The sequence below is a fragment of the Oncorhynchus mykiss genome, chromosome 2 (genome assembly GCF_057628025.1).
Source record: "Oncorhynchus mykiss isolate SJ-2025 chromosome 2, ASM5762802v1, whole genome shotgun sequence".
NCBI classification, from domain to species: domain Eukaryota; kingdom Metazoa; phylum Chordata; class Actinopteri; order Salmoniformes; family Salmonidae; genus Oncorhynchus; species Oncorhynchus mykiss.
Window position 1 is genome coordinate 45,462,411 of NC_143023.1, and position 18,883 is coordinate 45,481,293.

General features: G+C 43.9%; 1 protein-coding gene across 26 annotated transcripts in view; it reads right to left on the reverse strand.

Moving 5' to 3' along the window:
* The window catches only part of LOC110490556 (alanine and arginine rich domain containing protein), a 157,212-nt gene that overhangs the window by 91,208 nt on the left and 47,121 nt on the right, over nucleotides 1-18,883 (reverse strand). For 8 of the 26 annotated variants that reach the window (XR_016486868.1, XM_090200908.1, XM_090200889.1 and 5 more), the window contains exons 1-3: nucleotides 10,192-10,311; nucleotides 8,586-8,900; nucleotides 6,205-6,319 (exon numbers count right to left, since the gene is read on the reverse strand). Coding sequence is in view for 24 of the 26 variants with exons in the window: in XM_090200908.1 (XP_090057034.1) it covers nucleotides 6,205-6,319; nucleotides 8,586-8,788 (318 nt within the window). In the remaining 2 variants the exon portion in view is untranslated. Of the gene's footprint in view, nucleotides 1-6,204; nucleotides 6,320-8,585; nucleotides 8,901-9,344; nucleotides 10,489-18,883 lie in introns of those variants that run through there. The other 18 variants (XR_016486878.1, XM_090200931.1, XM_090200916.1 and 15 more) reach the window with 3 other exon arrangements.

Here is an 18,883-nt window from a genome sequence, read left to right on the forward strand (position 1 = left end):
TGTTGAAAGAAATTAGGTAGAACTGATTTAAGTTTCCCTGCATTAAAAAGTCTCCAGACACTAGGAGCGCAGCCTCTGGGTGAGCGGTTTCCTGTTTTCTTATTTCTTTAAACAGCTGACTGAGTGCGGTCTTAGTGCCAGTGGTAATTAAACAGCCACGAAAAGTAAAGCTGAAAACTCTCTAGGTAAGTAGTGTGGTCTGCAATTTATCACAAGAAACTCTACTTCAGGCGAGCAAAATCTAGAGACTTCCGTAGATTTCGTGCACCAGCCGTTGTTTATGAATATGCACAGACCGCCCCACCTCCTCTGCACCGGCAAGATGGAACGGCACACTCCGGTAAGACAATATCCCACTAGCTGAATATCCATGTCATAATTCAGCCACGATTCCATGAAACATAAGATATTACAGTTTTTGATGTCCCGTTGGTAGAATATTCATGATCGTATCTCGTCTGATTTATTATCCAATGTTTGCACGTTGGCGAGTAATATTGACAGTAATGGCAGCTTTCCCACTCACTTTCTGCGGGTCCTAACGAGGCACCCCGCTCTGTGTCTTCTGTACCTGCGTCTCTTCCTCTTGCAAATAACTGGGATGTTGGCCTTGTCGGGTGTTCGGAGAATGCCCTGTGCGTCCTGCTTGTTGAAGAAAAAATCTTTGTCTAATCCGAGGTGAGTGATCGCTATTATGATATCCAGAAGCAATTTTTTTGCCGTAAGTTACGGTTGCAGAAACATTATGTACAAAATAAGTTACAAATATCACTGTATCACAATTCAAGTGGGTCTGCCTCCTAGAGATGAACGTACTTTGGTGCGAAAAGTGCAAATTAATCCCAGAACAACAGCAAACAACCTTGTGAAGATGCTGGAGGAAACAGGTACAAAAGTATCTATATCCACAGTAAAACGAGTCCTATATCGACATTACCTGAAAGGCCGCTCAGCAAAGAAGAAGCCACTGCTCCAAAACCGCCATAAAAAAGCCAGACTACAGTTTGCAACTGCACATGGGGACAAAGATGGTACTTTTTGAGGAATGTCCTCTGGTCTGATGAAACAAAAATAGAACTGTTTGGCCATAATGACCATCGTTATGTTTGGAGGGAAAAGGGGGAGGCTTGCAAGCCGAAGAACACCATCCCAACCGTGAAGCACGAGGGTGGCAGCATCATATTGTGGGGGTGCTTTTCTGCAGGAGGGACTGGTGCACGTCACAAAAAAAAGAAGGCGTCATGAGGAAGGAAAATTCAGTGGATATATTGAAGCAACATCAGTCAGGAAGTTAAAGCTTGGTCGCAAATGGGTCTTCCAAATGGACAATGACCCCAAGCATTCTTGACAATGACCCCAAGCATTCTTGAACTTGTTCTCAACTTGCCTACCTGGTTAAACAAAGGTGAAATAAAAATAAATAAATACAATTCTTCTAAAGTTGTGGCAAAATGGCTTAAGGACAACAAAGTCAAGGTATTGGAGTGGCCATCACGAAGCCCTGACCTGAATCCTATAGAAAATTTGTGGGCAGAACTGAAAAAGCGTGTGTGAGCAAGGAGGCCTACAACCTGACTAGGTTAAACCAGCTCTGTCAAGAGGAATGGGCCAAAATTCACTAAAGTTATTGTGGGAAGCGTGTGGAAGATTACCCAAAACTTTTGACCCAAGTTAAACAATTTAAAGGCAACGCTACCAAATACTGAGTAAACTTCTGACCCACTGGGAGTGTGATGAAAGAAATAAAAGCTCAAATAAATCACTCTACTATTATTCTGACATTTCATATTCTTAAAATAAAGTGGTGATCCAAACTGACCTAAGAAAGCGAATTTTTACTAGGATTAAATGTCAGGAATTGTGAAAAACTTAAATGTATTTTGCTAAGGTGTATGCAAACTGTATATACCGTATTCTTTTCTACAGTATTTAGTCAATGCCACTCCGACATTGATCACCCTAATATTTATATATTTCTAAATTCCATTATTTTACATCTACATTTCTGTATTGTTGTGTGTTGTTAGATACTACTGCACTTTTGGAGCTCGGAACACAAGCATTTCACTACATCTGCAATTACATCTGCTAAATATGTGTATGTGACAAATAAAATTTTATGTAAGTCAGAACTGTAACTCGGCCACTCAGGAACATTCACTGTCTTCTTGGTAAGCAACTCCAGTGTAGACTTGGCTTGTCACGTTCTGACCTCTATTTCTGTTGTTTTGTATTTATTTAGTATGGTCAGGGCGTGAGTTGGGTGGGCAGTCTATGTTTGTTTTTCTATGTTTTGGGGCATTTCTATGTTTTCGGCCTAGTATGGTTCTCAATCAGAGGCAGGTGTCATTAGTTGTCTCTGATTGAGAATCATACTTAGGTAGCCTGGGTTTCACTGTGTGTTTGTGGGTGATTGTTCCTGTCACTGTGTTTGTTGTCACAGGATAGGACTGTTTTGCGTTTTCACATTTCTTGTTTTTGGTAGTTTGTTCATGTGTAGTGATTTATTAAAGCATGAATAACCACCACGCTGCGCTTTGGTCCGCTTCTCTTCCTCCTACAGACGAACGCCCTTACAGAATCACCCACCACAACAGGACCAAGCAGCGTGTCAACAGGCAGGAGCAGCAGGAGAAGCAACAGCGGCAGCAGGAGATACGTAGTAAGGAATTCTGGACATGGGAGGAAATCCTCGACGGGAGAGGACCCTGGGCTAAGCCAGGAGAATATTGCCGCCCCAAGGCCGAGCTGGAGGCAGCAAAAGCAGAGAGGCGGCATTCTGAGAAGCAAGCACGGCGGCGCGGACGGAAGCCCGAGAGTCAGCCCCAAAAATTTATTGGGGGGGGGCACAGGGGGAGTGTGGCAGAGTCAGGAGTCAGACCTGAGCCAACTCCCCCCGTTTATCGTGAGGAGCCAAGGAGGAGCTCAGAACCAGAGCTGGTGTTGGAGGTGAGCGAAGCAGAGACTGTGAAGGAGTTAATGGGGAAATTGGAGGAGAGTGATATGAGGGATTTGCTGGTTTGGTGCATGAGGCACGACATTCGCCCGACGGAGCGTGTCAGGGATTTAATGGCACCGGGGTCAGCTATCCATACTCATCCTGAGGTGCGTGCGAGGGGTCTGGTGAAGACTGTGCCAGCCTCACGCACCAGGCCTCCTGTGCATCTCCCTAGCCTTGCACGTCCTGTGCCATCTCAGCACTACAGTGCTCCTAGCAGTGCTAACTGTGGCGGGCATGGTGCTGGTCAGGCACCGTGTTATGCAGTTGTTCGCACGGTGTCCCCAGTACGCGTGCTTAGCCCGGTGCGCTACATCCCAGCTCCCCACATCTGCCGGGCTAGGGTGAAGATCCAGCCAGGGCGGTTGGTGCAAGCCCTGCTCTCAAGATCTCCAGTACGCCTTCACGGTCCGGTCTATCCGTCACCACCTCCACGCACCAGCCCTCCGGTGGCAGCCCCCCGTACCAGGCTGTCTCTCCGGCCCATCCTTACAGGGGCTTCCTCCTCTCCAGCTCTGCCGGAGCCTCCCGCCTGTCCGGCGCCTCTGCCGGAGCCTCTCGCCTGTCCGGCGCCTCTGCCGGAGCCTCCCGCCTGTCCGGCGCCTCTGCCGGAGCCTCCCGCCTGTCCGGCGCCGCTGCCGGAGCCTCCCGCCTGTCCGGCGCCTCTGCCGGAGCCTCCCGCCTGTCCGGCGCCTCTGCCGGAGCCTCCCGCCTGTCCGGCGCCGCTGCCGGAGCCTCCCGCCTGTCCGGCGCCTCTGCCGGAGCCTCCCGCCTGTCCGGCGCCGCTGCCGGAGCCTCCCGCCTGTCCGGCGCCTCTGCCGGAGCCTCCCGCCTGTCCGGCGCCGCTGCCGGAGCCTCCCGACTGTCCGGCGCCTCTGCCTGAGCCTCCCGCCTGTCCGGCGCCGCTGCCGGAGCCTCCCGCCTGTCCGGCGCCGCTGCCGGAGTCTCCCGCCTCTCCGGCGCTACCAGGGCCTTCCTCTTCTCCAGCGTTGCCGGAGCTTCCCGTCTGCCCAGCGCCAGCTGAGCTTCCCGTCTGCCCAGCGCCAGCTGAGCTTCCCGTCTGCCCAGCGCCAGCTGAGCTTCCCGTCTGCCCAGCGCCAGCTGAGCTTCCCGTCTGCCCAGCGCCAGCTGAGCCTCCCGTCTGCCCGTCTGCCCAACGCCGCCCGTCTGCCCAGCGCCGCCCGTCTGCCCAGCGCCGCCAGTGCCGCCAGTCTGCCAGGAGCCGCCAGTGCCGACCGTCTGCCAGGAGCCGCCAGTGCCGCCCGTCTGCCAGGAGCCGCCAGTGCCGCCCGTCTGCCAGGAGCCGCCAGTGCCGCCCGTCAGCCAGGGGCCGCCAGTGCCGCCAGTCAGCCAGGGGCCGCCAGTGCCGCCAGTCAGCCAGGGGCCGCCAGTGCCGCCAGTCAGCCAGGGGCCGCCAGTGCCGCCAGTCAGCCAGGGGCCGCCAGTGCCGCCAGTCAGCCAGGGGCCGCCAGTGCCGCCAGTAAGCCAGGGGCCGCCAGTAAGCCAGGGGCCGCCAGTGCCGCCAGTCAGCCAGGGGCCGCCAGTAAGCCAGGGGCCGCCCGAGCAGCTGCCCCTCTGTCCAGAGCAGCTGTCGCCCCTCTGTCCCAAGCTGCTGCCGCCCCTGTCCCGAGCAGCTGTCCCTCTGTCCCGAGCAGCTGTCCCTTGGTCCCGAGCAGTTGTCCCTCTGTCCCGAGCAGCTGCTTCACCTCTGTCCCGAGCAGCCCCTCTGTCCCGAGCAGCCCCTCTGTCCCGAGCAGCCCCTCTGTCCAGTGGGGTCATTGAGAGGGGTGGCCATGGTGAGTAAGCCAGGGAGGCGGACAATAAGGCGGACTAAGACAATGGTGAAGTGGGGTCCGCGTCCCGTGCCAGAGCCGCCACCCGTGACAGACGCCCACCCAGACCCTCCCCTATAGGTCAAGGTTTTGCGGCCGGAGTCCGCACCTTTGGGGGGGGGGTACTGTCACGTTCTGACCTCTATTTCTGTTGTTTTGTATTTATTTAGTATGGTCAGGGCGTGAGTTGGGTGGGCAGTCTATGTTTGTTTTTCTATGTTTTGGGGCATTTCTATGTTTTCGGCCTAGTATGGTTCTCAATCAGAGGCAGGTGTCATTAGTTGTCTCTGATTGAGAATCATACTTAGGTAGCCTGGGTTTCACTGTGTGTTTGTGGGTGATTGTTCCTGTCACTGTGTTTGTTGTCACAGGATAGGACTGTTTTGCGTTTTCACATTTCTTGTTTTTGGTAGTTTGTTCATGTGTAGTGATTTATTAAAGCATGAATAACCACCACGCTGCGCTTTGGTCCGCTTCTCTTCCTCCTACAGACGAACGCCCTTACATGGCTTTTTAGGTTATTGTCCTGCTGAAAGGTGAACTCATCTCCCAATGTCTGTTGGAAAGCAGACATTCAGGTTTTCCTCTAGGATTTTGCCTGTGCTTAGTTCCATTCCATTTCTTTTTTTATCCTGAAAAACTCTATAGTCCTGAACAATTACAAGAACACGCACAAAATGATGCTGCCACCACTTTGAAAATATGGAGAGCGGTACTCATTAGTGTGCTGTATTGGATTTGCCCCAAACATTACACTATGTATTTAGGACAAAAAGTGAATTGCTTTGCCACATTTTTTTTGCCTTGCTGCAAACAGGATGCATGTTTTGGAATATTTGTATTCTATACAGGCTTCCTTCTTTTCACTCTGTCAATTAGTTAGCATTGTGGAGTAACTATAATGTTGTTGATCCATCCTCAGTTCTCTCCCACCACAGCCATTAAACTCTGTAACTGTTTTAAAAAGTCACCATTGGCCTCATGGTGAAATTCATGGGAGGTTTCCTTCCTCTCCGGCAACCATGTTAGGAAGGATACCTGTATCTTTGTAGTGACTCAATTTTAAATTAAACAAAATGTGAAACAAGTCAACAGGTGTGAATACTTTCTGAGCGCACTGTATCTAAATGCATATCAAATTGTGCTTGAAAGGAACGATTCACTTCCCAGTGTGACCTAATGAATACCACCCAGGTGTAAATGTATATGGAAGACTCACAGGTAATACATAAGAATTAGGCTACACATAAGCCTATAATCTCAGCAACATGTCTGAATTGAGATGGCCAATCAACTATCATATTCCATCCTCAAATCTTTTTGAAAATGATGGATAATTCCACCCACTGACAAAGCAAAAATAGGACACAGTACCTTCATCAACGGGGATCTGTTTTGATTGTCGCATAGGTTGAGCTTGGCTTTGCTCTCAACCAGGAACTGGACCACATCTGTATGTCCATTGGCACAGGCAATGTGAAGTGCTGTTCTGAAATGTGAACAAGGGTGACATAAGTGGCAAACAGTCCTTTGGCCCTCCATTTCAAGTCATTGCATCATAATTTCCGGTTACACTGGTGCGAGCTGCACATTCTACCTGGTCCCCATCAAATCAAAACAACTTATTATTAAGAAGATAAAACCTTGAATTTGTTCAACAGTAAAGTGCATTATGATTCCTGTAATAAAAGTGTCTGTCCTGCCACTGTGCATGCCTGTTTCGTCCCTCACACTCGCTCTCCCCCTCATGATTGCATAACATTTCAAAATGTAAAAACTACTTTGGAAGCAACTAAAAGTCTATATTAAAAAGGAGGGTCTCAGCTTTGTGTAGGTATAAATATATTGAGCTCAAACCACACTGATTTACAATCGAGATATTTGATATGGCTTTCAAATACGAAATTGCACATCGGCAATCGCGAGTGTACTAGGTCTTATTGCAAAGTTTTTTTAGGATATTAAATGGCTACTAGCAGTTTATAATTTTATAATTTAACTAGGCAAGTAAGAACAAATTCTTATTTACAATGACAGCCTACCAGAAGGCAAAAGGTATTCTGCGTGGACAGGGGCTGGGATTAAAAATAAAAATGTAATAAAAATATAGGACAAAACACACATCTCAACAAGAGACACCACAACACTACATAAAGAGAGTAGTAAGAGTAAGTATTATATTTAGAGTAAACGATCTAGCTAATGTGTTGTTTCCACTTCCTAAAGTGGTGAATTAGCACCAATTGAATTAGGCCTATAAATATTATTAGTGCACATAAAGATGAAGGAAAATAAATATATTTAACCAAAAAAATCTGAAAATTCTGGAGCCCAATTTTGACCATAAAATAAAAACAGCCTAATTGTCAACCCAAAATTCAAGACAATCACTGGATTAGGTCGCATATTAAACTATTTTGAATCATGCACTTCTGCTTGGACATGATATTCAATACATAACTAATCTCAAAAGTCTATTACACTTCTTAATAAAGCATTATGAATGACTATAATGACTTTATAAGATTACTAAAATGTATTATATTGTGCGACGCTGCAGATTTTTTACTTTTTGGTGTGCCACCAAAATTTGGGCTGGTGCCACCAACTGAAAAAGTAGGGGAAAATGTTAATTTGGAGCCCTGCAAAAGCCACGAAATGTTATCACTCCAGCTTGATTTGTAGCTACACTTAGCCTACACCACACACACACAACTGTTCAAAAGTTTGGGGTCACTTAGAAATGTCCTTGTTTTTGAAAGAAAAGCACACAAAAGTCAATTAAAATGACAAAAAACATCACTCTATTCTTGCTCTGAGAAATTAAAGCTATTCCATGCAAGAAATTGCAAAGAAACTGAAGATCTCGTACAGCGTTGTGTACTCCTCCCTTCACAGAACAGCGCAAGCTGGCTCTAACCAGAATAGAAAGAGGAGTGGGAGACCCCGGTGCACAACTGAGGAAGAGGACAAGTACGTTAGTGTTTAGTTTGAGAAACAGACGCCTCACAAGTCCTCAACTGGCAGCGCCATTAAATAGTACCCGCAAAACACCAGTCTCAATGTCAACAGTGAAGAGGCGACTCCGGGATGCTGGCCTTCTAGGCAGAGTTCCTCTGTCCAGTGTGTGTTCTTTTGCCCGTTTGTCAACGTTATTTTTATTGGCCAGTCTGAGATACAGCTTTATCTTTGCAACTCTGCCTAGAAGGCCAGCATCCCGGAGTCACCTCTTCACTTTTGATGTTTTTATATTTGAGATTCTTTAAAGTAGCCACCCATATTTTGGCCATCATACTTTGATTTGGTTTTATTCAAATATCATCCAATTTCATGAAAAACATGATTTTGACTGTTCATGACCTTTAAAAGGTCAAAAATAGCATATAAAGGATAAACTGTGCTGCCTGCTGCAAGCACAGGGATATGGATAGAAGTATCATAGAAGTATCCTAAAGTTTAAGGACAGTGACAGAAAGGGTTTTCTAAAGCTAGCCAACTAAAATAGGGTGGCAGTATGAGTAAGTAGTCTAAGTAGCCTCATCCAGTATCTGTGGCGCAAAGTACCTTGATCCACAAGTGCACCCCCTGCCCTGGAAAGAACGGTAGTCTATCACAGGTTGGTAGAGACTGGAGAAGTCATACTCCAACACTTGTCACACATACAGTACATTACACAAGGACTGTCTAAGTACAGACCTCAGAAAGTAACAGTGGCAATACCAGCTACTAACTGGTAATAGTCTCATCTTTCATACCTGTTCTCCTTATCAAGCTGATTGATGTCATTCTTCTTGGCCAGATGCTTCAGTTTGGCCAAGTCACCCCCATAAGCAGCCTTGTGTACCTTTCCAAGGTCCTTCTCCTTCAAGTCATAGCCCACAGACAGCACACTCCCAGTGTCTGAGGTGTTAGGTGAGAATCCTTTCTTTTTCTTGGTGAAGTTGAATATCTTCTTCATTGTATATGGTGGATGCCCAGATGACAGTTAGCAGACTGCATTGCCTTTGGCCTTCACTACCTGACACTGAGGTGCCGCCGGAGGATCACCACAGCATGCGTCTTTCCCATCCCTAAAAATAAAGCACAGCAAATCGGATTAAGTCATGTCAAAGTCGAGAGAAGGTTGCTGCTGCACCATCGCCGTTGCAAAGACAGACGAGGAACTCGCATCAAACGTACTGTGTATATAGCTACAGTACATTTCGGATCAATTAGCAGCTAAAAAGCCATGGCGATTTTTGGTGCATGGGTTATCATTAATAGGTCACCATATTGGTCTTCAGATTATGTTTATTCGTATGCTGCATACGATTGACAGGAGATCGTAGTACACATTGGCCATGACAAATAATGTACTGCTAAAATAATACGATAATGGCATCATGCACAACAACACAGTTGATATATTCTATAACCAAGGCTAGCTAGCTAACGTTAGCTAACAGCTGGCTATAAGATTGTGGTTACACACGCTCACACACGTTGACAGATCAAGCATATAGATCCGTCCTTACCTTGACTAGTAACTTTAGTAGAATGCCAAAACACCAATATTAATATAACATGTTTCAACCGGCATTAAGCCATATTAACAGAGCATGGCTTGCAGGAAGATAATTCACTAGAACCGATGTTATTTTGGATGGCTCACTCGCTCACTGTCATTACAGTCAGGAAGAAACGTTGATCCAGTCTGTTACCAAGGCGGCTACCCACAAATATCAGTAACAAGTATCAGAAAAACAAATAACGTTACGTTCAAATTCTAATATTATTGTTCATTTCATATGAGCAAATATTACATATCTAGCCATTTCAAGTCGATTCATACAGTTTTAACCCATAATAACATATTCAATCAAGTAAAAACCGATTCACATTTTTTTTCCTGGAGTCTAAAGAAGCAATTCAGCTGGCTAGTTACACTAGTTAACTATGCAAACTATCATTAACGTGTTGGTAACCCGTAATCGCAGCCAACGTCGTCACCTCCCAAACGTGAAGCAACCGCGACTTTTAAATTTGTAACAGTCAGCACAGGCAAAGCAAAAAATTTTAGATTAATCCGGTAGTTGGTCCCTAACTAAATCACTAAATTACATTATTGTTTTGCGCTAATAAGGTAGCTAAACAACCTACAATTAACAAGCTAACGTTAGCTAGTTCCGACAGAGAAGTGATTGTAAAAATGTAACGTTATGTCTACAGTAGCTAGCTAGGCAGTTACTGGTTAGCTAATGTGTATTTAGTTAGCAGAATGCCCTGTGCGCTATCTTGGCTGTCGCATGGTAGCTATAATAAATTTTACTACAAAATGTACATGCAGAAAATAGGTCTAATTTAGATAGCTAGCTAGCTGACCTGTTGATCGCTCCTGCTGCCAGCTGCTTCTTCTTCGGGATCGGGTTGGCGGACCGCAGCCAACTGAAAGTTGTAAACAACGCCACCTACTGTACAAAATCATGAATACCCATGTTTGTTGACATAGTTTCTCGTCGGGTGATTGGTTGAGCATTCGTGAGTGTGTGATGTCAGATAGATGCTCTACCAATGCGCCTGTTTATCGAGATCGTGTCGCCTAAATGAGCAGAAGCACCAAAGATTATGGATAAACTAACAACATTTACGTGTCTCTCCGCCCTAACAATGAGAGTCCTCGTCCACAAAGCAGCACGGATGGCTTTCTAGATCCCGCCTTTCTTTCTGTTTTGTTGATAATGCCCAGTGTTCTTACCGGGCCAATATATCCTCCAAACACCGGCTTCGAGGGCATTATCACTTTTATACAACGGGTTACCAACATATTGAAATAATGGTTCACATATTTTAATTAAAAACTTTATTTTGATTAATTTATTCATATTATTTAATCCTTCCACAAGATATTGTATCGACCCTGGGTTTATAAACGCGGATATCGACTCTGCCGCTCGAGCATGCTATTGTGGCACAGTCGATAGCGCGCTGGATTTAGGTCTAGACGGTGGAGGGTTCGAGACTGTTTCCTTACAGTATATTCCCGATGAAAATCTGGGGTTACTACCCAAATCGGCTGGTCAATCGTTTTATCGGTTCAGTTGCCAGAGTGGAGTCCCAGTCCCAGTCGTTCTGAGAATATGGATGTGACTCAGTCGTTCAATCAAAACGTTCCATTGCCATAACGAGCCAACTATGACTAATTTACAGTCACGTCAAACAGTGCAGCCAGAATAACAACAAAATAGCTGCATTTGTTTAAACTGTTTTCTAGGGACATTTATTTGGATACATCTATAATAATGAGCTAATTGAGGCGCAATTTCGCTAAGCATAGAAAATGTGCTCTCTTGTCAGAACACTTTTGCTCAGATGAGCTATATGAGGATTCTGTGTTATGCACTATAGCCCGTTACCATATATGTGATTGAATATTATCTGCTGTTGGCTTGTGTGGATGTATGTATGTGTTTTGCAACATAGCTGACTTGAAACATTGTTAACAGTTTCAGGGCCATGGGCCTTTCTCATGATGGAAAAATACAGAATAACATGAAGACAGGACCTGTGCAATGAGTTGGGGGGGCACATTCAGAACGTAGTGTTGCGAGAACAAACGGTCTTTTGTTAGATAACAGGAGCCAGGTGCGAGATAACGGTATCGAGCATGAGAGCATAGATATTCTTCACAGCAACAGTTACATCTATCAACTGAAGCGCTTAGGGGGCTGGGACCAGCCTCTGCGCCAACAATCAACGATAGGCTGGGTGAGTTTAAACCACGCCCAGTCTCTACTCTGACAGGCCGGCTCGGAAGCAGGAACTATTTCTGTCAGGGTATATTTATAATATCTTTGTCAAGAACAAGTCAGTTCTCTGTTTGCCCTGCGAGGTGGGACAGAGTGCCCGTATATACGAAAATTGCATTTACCACTTATTGCTTAGCTAATAAAAAATACATAGTATACAATCGGTGACTCATTGTCATATTTATCCTGATACCAGATTCAAATTGACGCAAATCTAACTAACAGCTAGCCAACAACACATCTACTGTAACACAATAATTTCATACTGAAGCTGGAAAGACTGCAAACTAGCTGCATTTCGTTTCATTTTTATCTTTTTTTCAATTGACATTTCTTTGTATATATCCATCAAAATGATGATTTCAATTGGATGAGAAAGCTGCCTATCTGTCTCTTCCAACAAGTTCATTACTATGGGACAGCTGGAGATCGAATTTAAATATTGAAACAATGTTGCAAATGTCGGAGAGCTGGACAGCAAGTTTACTACAAAACTCCACTGTTGAATACTAAATGTTAGTCTAAAAGAAATGTGAGATAATTTCTAGATGCTTTTTATCGTGGAGATCAAGTATTTTTTAAATGGGCTGATGAGACAGTGGATCAGATGCAATAAAGTAAATAGACATTTTAACGTCCTAAATTTAGCAGACGGTAACTTGTGGAATAGACACTGTCTGGAATGCGGTTTTAACCAAACAGCATTCAGGATTAGACCCACCATTGTATTAATCTCATTATTGTTATCTTTTTTTTGAATATTTGATCATGGTTGTTGACATCAACCTCCTGTATTCAAGAGAGAGATGCTCTGCTACTCTCCTGACATTTTTCTGTTTATTTTATTTGAAGTACTTTAAAAACACTGTTGTCACTGGTAATACTATGTCTAATGATTTTTATTTAGTGTTTTTGTTCATTTGCTTTACATTAATGTTATTTTATATTTCTAGAGAGAAAATATACTTGTAGTGATGTCCTATGTTTTTGTTATTGAACTGTTTTTGTACTGTAATTTGACATTACATAAGAAAAAACATGAGAAAAAAAGATGCTATGCTATTAGGCTCATTCATGAATAGTCATCTGGAGACAATGCTGATATAACACTCCTTTTAGAGCAACTTACAGCAGGGAATGCATACATTTTCATACTGGTCCCCCTGTCGCGGTAGGGCATTTTGCTATAGGACCGTTAAGGTACCCCCGTCGAGAGTGATACAAGTCGTCTCACTCAAGTTCTTATGTCACCCGGCGGGGCGGACTGACCTGGTTATGTATCCTGCCCTTTTATTCGGAGATTGGCCTTATGTGATGCCGTTAGGCGTGTTTCGGGATCTTAGATAATATCAATCAGACTTAGAGTACCTCTTGTTTTACTTTCTCTTTCCCTTTGTATGCTCATATCTAGACTCACGCAAGCTATACCTTGGTTATGATTTACAGTCTATGTCCGTCGACTAATACTACTTGAGTATTAATATAGAGGATACCTGTTACAATAACATGATTATTCTGTCCAAACCATCATATTGTCTTTAGTGTAGAAAAAATACTTGTTCGCCTAGACTGGGACTGTCAGAGGTGTTCTCTCCCCTAGGGTTTTGGGTCTAGTTTCAAATTTTTATTTAATGTTTGCAATTCACAGTTGTACACGTCATTACAGTTTCTTTTTAGTCCTTAATATATATAACATCAACAATCATCAAAACACTTACTACTATTACTACTATTAATGCCTTATTACAACAAGTGGTTAATTAACTTAGCGTAGGCTGACCTGGTTGGTTCCCAAAGAGTATGTTCTTCCACTTACAATTGCTCTAGAGGTTTATCCAATCACTCAGTATCTGTTTCTCCTACTAGAAGTTTGTACTATTGTCACGTTCTGACCTTTATTTCCTTTGTTTTGTCTTTATTTAGTATGGTCAGGGCGTGAGTTGGGGTGGGCAGTCTATGTGTGTTTTTCTATGTTGGGGTTTTGAGTTCAGCCTGGTATGGTTTTCAATCAGAGGCAGGTGTCGTTAGTTGTTTCTGATTGAGAATCATACTTAGGTAGCCTGGGTTTCACTTTTGGTTGGTGGGTGTTTGTTTCCGTGTGAGTGTTTGTTGCCACACGGTACTGTTTCGGTTTCGTTCATGTTCACGTTTATTGTTTTGTATTTCATAGTGTTCAGTTTATGTCTTAAAATAAACGTCATGGACACTTACCACACTGCGCATTGGTCCTCCGATCCTTCTCGCTACTCCTCCTCAGAAGAGGAGGAAGAATGCCATTACAACTATGATTTACTGATTAGCGAAGAGAACGGTTCGAGACAAAAAAAAAACGTATAACACCACTGATGCTATTTATCCACTTTGGTTAGGAGGTGGATGTATTCAGCACGAGGAGCGTGGAGGGTAGTTGTCTCAGTATGTCTCGTTCAGAAATCAGAAGTCAAGAGATACACTTGTTCTAGAGTACGAAAGTCAGATATGTATCTGTTTCTCCTACTAGAAGTTGTACTATGATTTACTGATTAGTGAAGTGAACTGTTCGAGATCAAGACCCAATACCACTGATGCTATTTATCCACTCCGGTTAGAAGGTGGATGTACTCAGCACAAGGAGTGTGGAGGGTAGTTGTCTCAGTATGTCTCATTCAGAAATCAGAAGTCAAGAGATACAATTGTTCTAGAGTATGAAAGTCAGATATTACCTTTTAGGTTGATGATAGTTGAAGTATCACGAGCTGTCTGCAAGTCAAGTAGCACTATCATGCCCTCTTAAGGAAGGCATTCGCCTTTTATGCTCTTTTCGGGACCAGGTCAGTTTTAGCACTGAGTCATATTCTAACCTTGTGGCAAGCTTTTTCTGTAAAGGGTCAGTTTGACATGTTACTGTGAAACATTACTAATGACAGATGCATCCTCTATCCCCAACTCTCGCATCAGTTTAACCCATTCAAATTCTACTGCTAGTTTAGCTTTTCTTCCTTCCGTTGATGGCCCGCTCTCTCCCCCTTCTTGGGGCAGTGCCCGAATGCAAGGCATCTCATAGAGCCAGCTATCCGGCCCCCACTCAAGAGGCGGAGCCGGTGGTGACAGTGTGTGCTGATCCAGCAAAGGAGATGTCATCAGAGTCCTTTTTTGGGCTACCGCATCACCCCGTGGGAATCAAACCCGCAATCCTTGTGTTACAAGTGCAACACTTTACCAACTGAGCCACATGGAACTCAGACTACACCATGAGGACGGCACCCTCAAGTCTGCGTGTCTCTCAGTTCACTTCCTCACTCTACCGGAGGTCCCACTTCGGTAACATACACATAAAACACATTTAAATTATTGTATATGGACATAGCTCGTCTTTTTTTTCTCTCACTTCCTTCCACTGTCTGTAAATCTCTTCCTCTCTGTGTCTGGTTGGTCTCTAGGGAAGATGATTTCAAGTTTGAACGTCTGGATGGCAGTATAAGAAAGAAGAGAAAGGAGTTCCAGAGAGACACACCCACCAGCCCATTGAAAAAGCAGCTTTCATTTAAAACTTGGGAGGTGGGCCTAAAGTCAACCTCACATTTGCCTCTCATCTTCCTCATGGACCCAGCCTGGAACTTAACAGAGGACCGCTGTAACCACTTTGGCCAGAAGAGGGACATTGTCATCATTAAGTTTATATAGTAGAGGACAACATGGTGAGGATTCAGAGGCAGAAGTAGGATTTGGTAGAGGAGGCTTTCGGGCCTCCCCAGTGAGAGGGTGATGTCTCATATAGCTGATATTCAAGCCCTAAAGGCAAATGGTATTTTGATTATTGTTCCAATTCACCTTTCACCAAAGTTTAGAATATCAAAGAATAGGGAATAAAACCTGATTATTTCAACTGCAAGCACTGTTTTGGGAGTCCTGGTTATACACCACATGACCACACAATCGGAGCGGGATAAATATTTGTGTGTTTTTGACTCCCTCTATTATTAATTTACTTTATGTAATACCTGTGCTTCAGGATTGTTTACCTTTCTTTAGCTTAACGGAATAGGTGATATTAAGTTTAGTTGGCAAGGACAATCTAAAAAAAGTAGAATGTGAGAAGTGATGCTTTGCACCAGATATGTCCTTAACATATATAGCCCACCAAATCATGATTTATATCATATATGCATGTTTATAAACTGGGTGGTTCAAGCCCTGAATGCTGATTGACTGACATAGCACAGGTATGACAAAACATTTATTTTTACTGCTCTAATTGCATTGGTAACCAGTTTATAATCACAATTATGTACCTCAGGGTTTGTGGTATATGGCCAATATACCACGGCTAACAGCTGTACCCTGACAATACTAAATAATGACAAAACAAAGGAAATAAAGGTCAGAACGTGACAACCCCTTCATGCCTTATTGCTTAAGTATATACTGCACATGTCCTTATCACATTGCACATTGTCTCTCCCTACTTATTGCTGTTTAGGAGTATTACTAACTATCTGTCCAGCTTACATTGAGAAACTGTTGCATCTGCCTGAGAAAAGAAGTTGAAACTTTGGGTGGAGTACATAGGATGGGTCTGAGATTATTTTATTTGGCTGTCCCATGATTGTTCGCACCCATCATATTCATTGATGTCTGGACAGTAATTTTAAACTAACTGATAATTTCACTAACCAGGCTAAAATGCCATATAATAGAAAGCTCTATATAACAGTCTGGTGGAATAGGAGCATGACCTTGGGTTTGACTCCAAAAACCCTGAATCTACCCTGAGTAAAGTCCACATTATGTAGCACCACACCATAGGTCACCAATGGATTTTAAATTAAAAAACATTTTCTTGACATGTATGAGGTGGTGGTGATCACAACACGCTCACACATGGTGCTCGTTCCATGGGTAAGCGAATGCTCCTACCACTGTCTCTCTCAAGCATCTTTGACTGGTGTTTTGACTTACTGCCCCCGCATATTGCTTGTATACACAGCACTAACTTGGGAGTTGGTAATCTCCCACTAGTTTAGTAATGTGCCGCCAGGATCCCCATACAGTGAGCAAGTTCTCCACTTTCTCTCTGTTTATCATACTGGTGCATGTGTCATCAAGTGTGTGTTGTTTGTGTATGTTTGCCGCTGGCGGAGCTTGTGTTCTGGAGGCGGGTGTGAACTAATTTTAGCTCACAATAAACTTGTAGAATGGCTACTAGACAACAACAAAAACTGCAAAGCTCAATGCGGACGAAGAATACTTATCAAGCACTACACTCCATGAACTACTCAACAAATAGTTACATAAAGATTTATTAGATCTGCAGGAAAATTACTTCAAGTCCTGAAACTCTTTATAGATTCTACCAACAGAATGGTTGATTATCTGTTCAAGGCTGTAATGGAATTTGAGCAGTCTGAGGAGGACGAGCAAAAATCAGTCATTCAAAACCATGTCTGAGGATTTCGCATGGAATTGGGGAGATGGAATTGGGAATTAAAGACTGAAACTTGTCACAGAAGCCAAGGCCAAGAAACTCCTGGCAGATCAATTCAAGCTGGACCCTAAACTCATCGAGATGGAGAAGGCTCATTGGAATGGCTTATAGGAATGGCACATTCTTCCTCGATGGACGGCCCAGTTCTATAGCGGTAAAACTGCATCTTTCTGATGGACGGCCCAGATCTATAGTGGTAAAACTGCATCTTTCTTTTTCCCAACGCAGTTACGCCAAAACTACACCCCGTTATTCAGAGGGGCGTTCTACTACTCTCCCATTGGCCTTCTAGAGTTGTCTCACTCACAGGCGATCAGCGCAAAGACAGTGACCTTCCAAGGTAAGGATGTAAATGTGTTGTCATAACTGCGTTGGTAAAAAAGAAAGATGCAAGGATGGAAAGTGTCATTTACAACTAGCTGCCTATCGTAATGCCGGCTTATTATTATAATGTTTGGTAACATTTGCCGATGTATTTATTTTCAGAGTTGCAATGGGTTGTAAAAATGTCTCAGAAAACTCTGCTGAATTCCCTCAATTGAAGGTCAGGTAAGTTAACCTAGGCTACTTAACATCACTAGCACGGTATTTGAAGTTGTTATATTATCATAAGTAGTCTATTATCAGATAAAAGCATTTACTTATTGTTCATAATTTGTCAAATATTTTTTATTTAATCATTCAGTCGAAAACTCTATGCTCCAGCCGTTGAATCTGTCCTTGAGCGTTAAGGGACGTTAATGGCTAGCTCGGTCCACGACATTATGTTTTTATATTTTTCAATCATGAAATACAAGGGCAACTGTTATTAATCAGTGACAAAAATTTTGCGCTACGTGATATTCACTTCCGGACTTGGAGAGCGCTCAAAGTATTGTAGAACGCCCTTCTGGTATTGGCTTAACTGTGTTGGGTAAAAGAAAGACGCGGTAAAACTGTTCAGGTTCAAAGACAAGGAGGAGATTCTCAGGAAAGCCAAACGCCTGAAGGTAACCAAAATCTTAATCAATGAATATTTCTCCAAAAAGGTACGCCTCAAAATAAAAGAACTGCTGCCACGACTAAATGAAGAAGGAAAAAAGGGAACATTGCATCCCTGAAGTATGATCAGCTGGTCGTTCACCCCCCTCTCATAGCCCTATGGCAAGTGACTCCGCTATAGTCAAATTATTTGAAACACAGATTTATTCTATGCTGCTCATGCATTTCACAAAACATTGCTCTAAATGTCATAACCCTCTGAAGTCTTCAGTGGTATTACGTGGACTGTGTCAATGTGCATTCAATAGGAAGTGTACCCCTATTGATAAAACAAACAAAATATATGGTTGTATTGGACACGTGAGGCCTTCTGTTATGGTGAGTGAATGAGGACCCAAAAGCGAACTAACTTAAACAGAGCTTCTTTAATAACCAAACATAGGTAGGCTCAGATAGACCGGCAGATTCCGACAGGACAGGACAAGGTTACAGCAAACATGACGATAGTCTGGCTCAGGCATGAAACACAACAAACAAGAATCCGACAAGGACAGGAACAGAAACAGAGAGAGATATAGGGACCTAATCAGAGGGAAAAAGGGAACAGGTGGGAAACGGGGTGAATGGGTAGTTAGAGGAGACAAGGAACAGCTGGGGGAAAGCGGGGGAGAAAAGGTAACCTAACAACGACCAGCAGAGGGAGACAGGGTGAAGGGAAAGGACAGAGACAAGACACAACATGACAGTACATGACAGTACCCCCCCACTCACCGAGCGCCTCCTGGCGCACTCGAGGAGGAAACCTGGCGGCAACGGAGGAAAT